Source organism: Monoraphidium neglectum (genome assembly GCF_000611645.1).
Source record: "Monoraphidium neglectum strain SAG 48.87 unplaced genomic scaffold scaffold04560, whole genome shotgun sequence".
Lineage (NCBI taxonomy): Eukaryota > Viridiplantae > Chlorophyta > Chlorophyceae > Sphaeropleales > Selenastraceae > Monoraphidium > Monoraphidium neglectum.
Genome location: NW_014009069.1, coordinates 1 through 4,301, shown reverse-complemented (window position 1 = coordinate 4,301; position 4,301 = coordinate 1). Strand labels below are relative to the sequence as shown.

The 4,301-nt window shown below is 65.7% G+C and overlaps 2 protein-coding genes across 2 annotated transcripts; both read right to left on the bottom strand.

The window, feature by feature from the left end:
• Window positions 1–147: 147 nt before the first annotated feature.
• On the bottom strand, window positions 148–450 carry MNEG_14533 (hypothetical protein; the record flags this gene model as incomplete). The annotated part of the gene is made up of 1 exon (XM_014036996.1): window positions 148–450. One exon carries the CDS (start codon window positions 448–450, stop codon window positions 148–150), a length of 303 nt encoding a protein of 100 aa, XP_013892450.1.
• Window positions 451–2,140: 1,690 nt separating this feature from the next.
• Window positions 2,141–4,148, bottom strand: MNEG_14532 (hypothetical protein; the record flags this gene model as incomplete). The annotated part of the gene is made up of 2 exons (XM_014036995.1): window positions 2,141–3,611; window positions 3,949–4,148. 2 exons carry the CDS (start codon window positions 4,146–4,148, stop codon window positions 2,141–2,143), a joined length of 1,671 nt encoding a protein of 556 aa, XP_013892449.1.
• Between the last annotated feature and the right edge of the window lie 153 nt (window positions 4,149–4,301).

Sequence of the window (4,301 nt, the reverse complement as noted above, 5' to 3'; positions counted from 1 at the left end):
GGGGGCCCGGGGGTGGGGGGCTGCTGGCTGTGACCGCCGGCTGCCTTTGCGGATTCAGGGGCAGGCGCCCGCGCGCTGCGCGCGGATCAGACGGCGCGGCGCGCACGGCGGCCGATGGGCGCGCGAGCTGACGCGGATCAGACGGCGTCATGCCCGGCCCCGGCCCTCCCACCCCACCTCGTCCCAGGGGCCGGCCCCCGGCGGCGACGCCGCGGGCCCCGCTGCCGCGAGAGGGGCCTCGGGGGCGGCGCCGGCGGCGGCGATGAGTCCGCCGTCTGCGCTAGAGCGGCCGGTATTGTCGGCGGGCGCCGGCGGGGCCTCCAGGTCCGCGTCGCTCGCGGCTAGCCCACTGGCCTGCTCCACCGCGGGCATGGCCTCTACGCCGTGCGTGCCGCTGCTGCTCGCGCCATGCAGCTTGGCGCCTGCGCCTTCCGCAGCGGCGAGCTCCATACTGTCCTTTCCGATCAAGGGGGCTACAGGGATGAAATGTTGCAGGGAGAAAGTTGACATCGTGTTATCAGAGCTTACGTAGGGCCAGCAAGTGGAGGTCGTGAGGCGAAATTCACGTGCTGCCTTCGCATGTGTAGAGTGGTTCGGTTACCAAACAACCGAGAGCGTATCGTACTGTGTTATTGGGATACCGGGCCCCGACGCAAGCTTGAGCTGTCGAACCACATTTGAATGTGCCCCAGGGGCAATTGCGAATTGGCAAGGCCCGCACTGGTTTCAGCATACCAATTTGCTTGCGATTGTGTACTTGATGCGCTCTCTTGTGGGTTCGTCGCGCCTGGGTTGGGTTATGGCGTGCTTGGTGGGTTCAGCGGTCAAGCAAGAGCGCACATGCCTGTCGGGACCTGGTCAGCGTGAGCAAGGTTACCACCTGCTTGTTGGTGGTCCAATCCGCCTGATCACCAGCTTCTGCAGTGGCGTTTGATAGGATTTGAGTTCTCAGGGACGCAATTGCTGCAACCCCCACCCAAACACCGCATGGCACTTGCGCTTATGACACTTACAGCCACCCGCTCCCAGCCTGGGCATCAGTACCATGCACTGTGCAACAAACTAGCAAGCACTGTGTGTGGTTGATGTGCACAAAACCTCTATCTCAGGGCCACATGGCCCACCCCAAGAGCTGTTTGGGTAGGTCTCCACTGCCAACAAACTGCTCGATGCTGTACACTATCGAAAGCACAGGGTAGGTATGACATGACAATCAAGGCTAACGAACTTGCAGCAAACTTGTCCATTTGGAATCTAATTGTTGCATACATGAAGGTCGCCTGGTCAATTTTCAGTGTGACTGCAGGATCTCGCTTGACGGCAGCGGGCACAGCGCGGCGGGGCGCGTCGCACACCTGCACCCGGTGAGGCGTGCAGCTGTAAAATGTAGAAGTACATTTTGAAGTCTTGCACAGCCTGCCCTTCGCAGCTTTTGGGAGCTGTTTGAGTAGCGTGGGGACAAGTATGGGCGATGGCTGGCGGGGCGGCAGCCCAGCTGTCATTTAGTGAGCAAGTGGCTGTAGTGGCCTGTGGCTGTGGCTGCGGCTTTGGGATCCGGCACAGCAGCACTACCTCGATGGCGGGGCCGCCCAACTTGCTGAATGGGCTGTGGCTGCAATTGGGGGTGTCACATGAAGCATCACGGCGAGGCGCCCAAAACAGTGTCAGGCAATAGAACCAAGAGCCAAAACCCGTGAAAGCCGTCACCAACCTCAAAATGCTCCTCCCCTGCCAGTCCCCCCGCGCCCCGCCAGGGCCCCACGGCCGCCGCGCGCCGCACGTGCGCGTGGTACATTGCGCGGTGCGCCCGGTCAGAGAAAGTCTCGAACGCGGCCTGCAGGGCCGCAAAGGCGGCGGCGCTGCGGCCCTTGTCAGTAACACAGTACCCCACCTCCGTCGGACAAGGAGCAAGTGACCGTTACATGCGTGTACATGCCCAGGTGGGGCCCACATGTGATGTACAAACCAGACCAAAACAGGCCATTCTTCTTCTGCACCACAATGCCGGTGGCGCAATGCAGTGACGTAAAGCCTCCAGCAGCCAGCCAGCCTGCGCCGCGCTGCCAGCCCCCCCCCATTGGGTTCCACAAGCAACCCTGCCTAGCCACATGTGAATTTGCATTGCTGCAGATGGATACAATCACGCGCAAGCCACCATAGGCTGCTCCCAAGCGTCTGCCATCTGCACCTCATCTACCACGCCGCCCTCCTGGCTTGCCAGCCCGCCGCTGCTACGCTCTGACATGCCGATTGTGTGCTGTTGCTGCTCCCCCTCCTCCTCCTCCTCCTCATCCTCCTCCTCCTCGTCGTCCTCTTCTTGCTCTTGCTCTTGCTGCTGCTGCTGCTGCTGCTGCTGCTGCTGCTGCTGCTGCTGCTTGGCCTGCTCGTGGGCCTGAGCGAACAGAGGCTGGCGGTTGACCGAGCCAGTGACTTGCTGCTGCTGCTGCTTCTTCTGCCACTGCTCCTCTTCGTGCTGCCGCTGCTGCTGCTGCTGCTGCTGCTGCTGCTGCTGCTGCTGCTGTTGCTGCTGCTGTTGGTGCTCAGGACACCCTGTGGTCTGTGTTGCCCCTGCATCCGTGACTGTCATCGCCGTCGCCGCCCCTGCTGATGCCGCCATATCCTCTGCTCGGCTGATATCCAGCAGCCCACGCGCGGCCTTTGGCGCCGGCGCCCCGCTGCAGTCCACGGGGCCGCGCGACCGCTTGGCTGGGCCGCAGCAGGTGCGCTTTGCGACCAGCATGGAGGGGTGAGCGCGCTGATCATCACCGCAGGGCGCGGAGAGGGGCCCCTCAGGCGCACCAGGAGAGCAGGCAGGCCCCTCGGGCACCTGCATGGCTGGTGCGTCCGGCTGCTCCTCACCACCCTGAACTTGCTGCTGCTCTGCATGGCCCTGGTGCTGCTGCTGCTGCTGCTGCTTCTGTTGCTGCTGGTGCCCCTGTTGCTGCCGCTGCTCCTGCTGCTGACATGGCTGCTGTCCCTCTGCGCCGGGGCAACACGGCACCTGTGCTTCAAGAGCTGCAGCGCGACTGTCGCCGCTGCTAGGTCCCCTGCCTGTAGGGGCCCCCTCCTGCGTCGCCTTCAGTTTACTCGCGCCGTCGCCCGCGCCGCCGCCGCCAGCCGTCGCGCCCGTGCCGTCCGACACTGCCGACGACGCCTCGCCCCTTGGCGTGGCGCCAGCCCCGACCCCACAGCGGGCAGCGGCGGCGGCGGCGCCCGCGGCGGCGGCGTCCGCGACGGCGCACATCTCGGCAAACACGGCCCGCTCGCCAGCAGTCCCTGCCGCCGCATACGCCCTCTCCTCCTCCTCTTCCTCCTCGTCCTCCTCCTCATCATCATAGCCCGTGAAGCTCCACGGCCGCACCTCTGGCTGCTCCGCGCCGCCGCCCACACCGCCGCCGCCGCGGCCGGCGGGGTCGCCGCTGATCGCGACCAGCGCGCCCGCCGCGTCGTCCTCGGCCATGCACGCCTCGGACAGCTCAAACCTTGACAGGTCGAGGAACTCGGAGTCGATGTAGGGCAGGGTGGCCCAGTCGAAGCCCCAGTCAAAGGGGATGTCGTCAAAGGACAGCACGCCGGGGCCCTCCAGCTGGGTGCGCAGCTCCTTGATCGACCTGCAGATCGGGTGGGGGGTGGGGCGGGGACCGCTGGGTTGGGGTTCGACCAAGCGGAAATTGGGGTGGGAGAGGTGGCGAGGGAGGTGAAGAGTGGGGTTTTAGTTGAGCGGGCGGGCAGGAGAGAGTGAAGTGCAGCGTCCTGGGATGCTTGCAGAATGGAGGGGGGGAGGGCGAGTGCAACAGCTGCCGCTCACAAATCTTTCCCGGACAGGGCTGGGGGTATTGCCCAGGCCCAGTGTGCACGAGCTGTGCAGCCGAGTGCGAGCGGGTGCGCACGTGGAAAGCTGCCATCAGCGCAGCCCCCAAGCATCCTGCGTGCGGCATCGTCCCTTACCTATAGATTTGAGACCCGACTCGATAGTAATAGTCATTCCGATGCGTGCCGCCCGAGCCGCCGCCGCCGCGATCCCGCTTGCCGCCGCCGCCGCCGCCGCCCCCGCCGCCGCGTGGCTGGTCGCGCCGCTGGATGCGGCACATGCAGATGCGGTCCTCAAACTGCGGCGCCTCGGGCCACTTGCCGCGCAGGTGGTGCATGCACAGGGCCCAGCCCTTCTCGTCATCCCGCCCAAACCATTGAGAAGTTTCAGACCGCGGCAGGCCGCCGGCCGCACCCCCGCACCCGGCCCCGCTGGCGCCGGCGCCGGCGCCGGCGCTGGCGCCGCCGGCCCCGCCCGCGCCGCGTGGCGC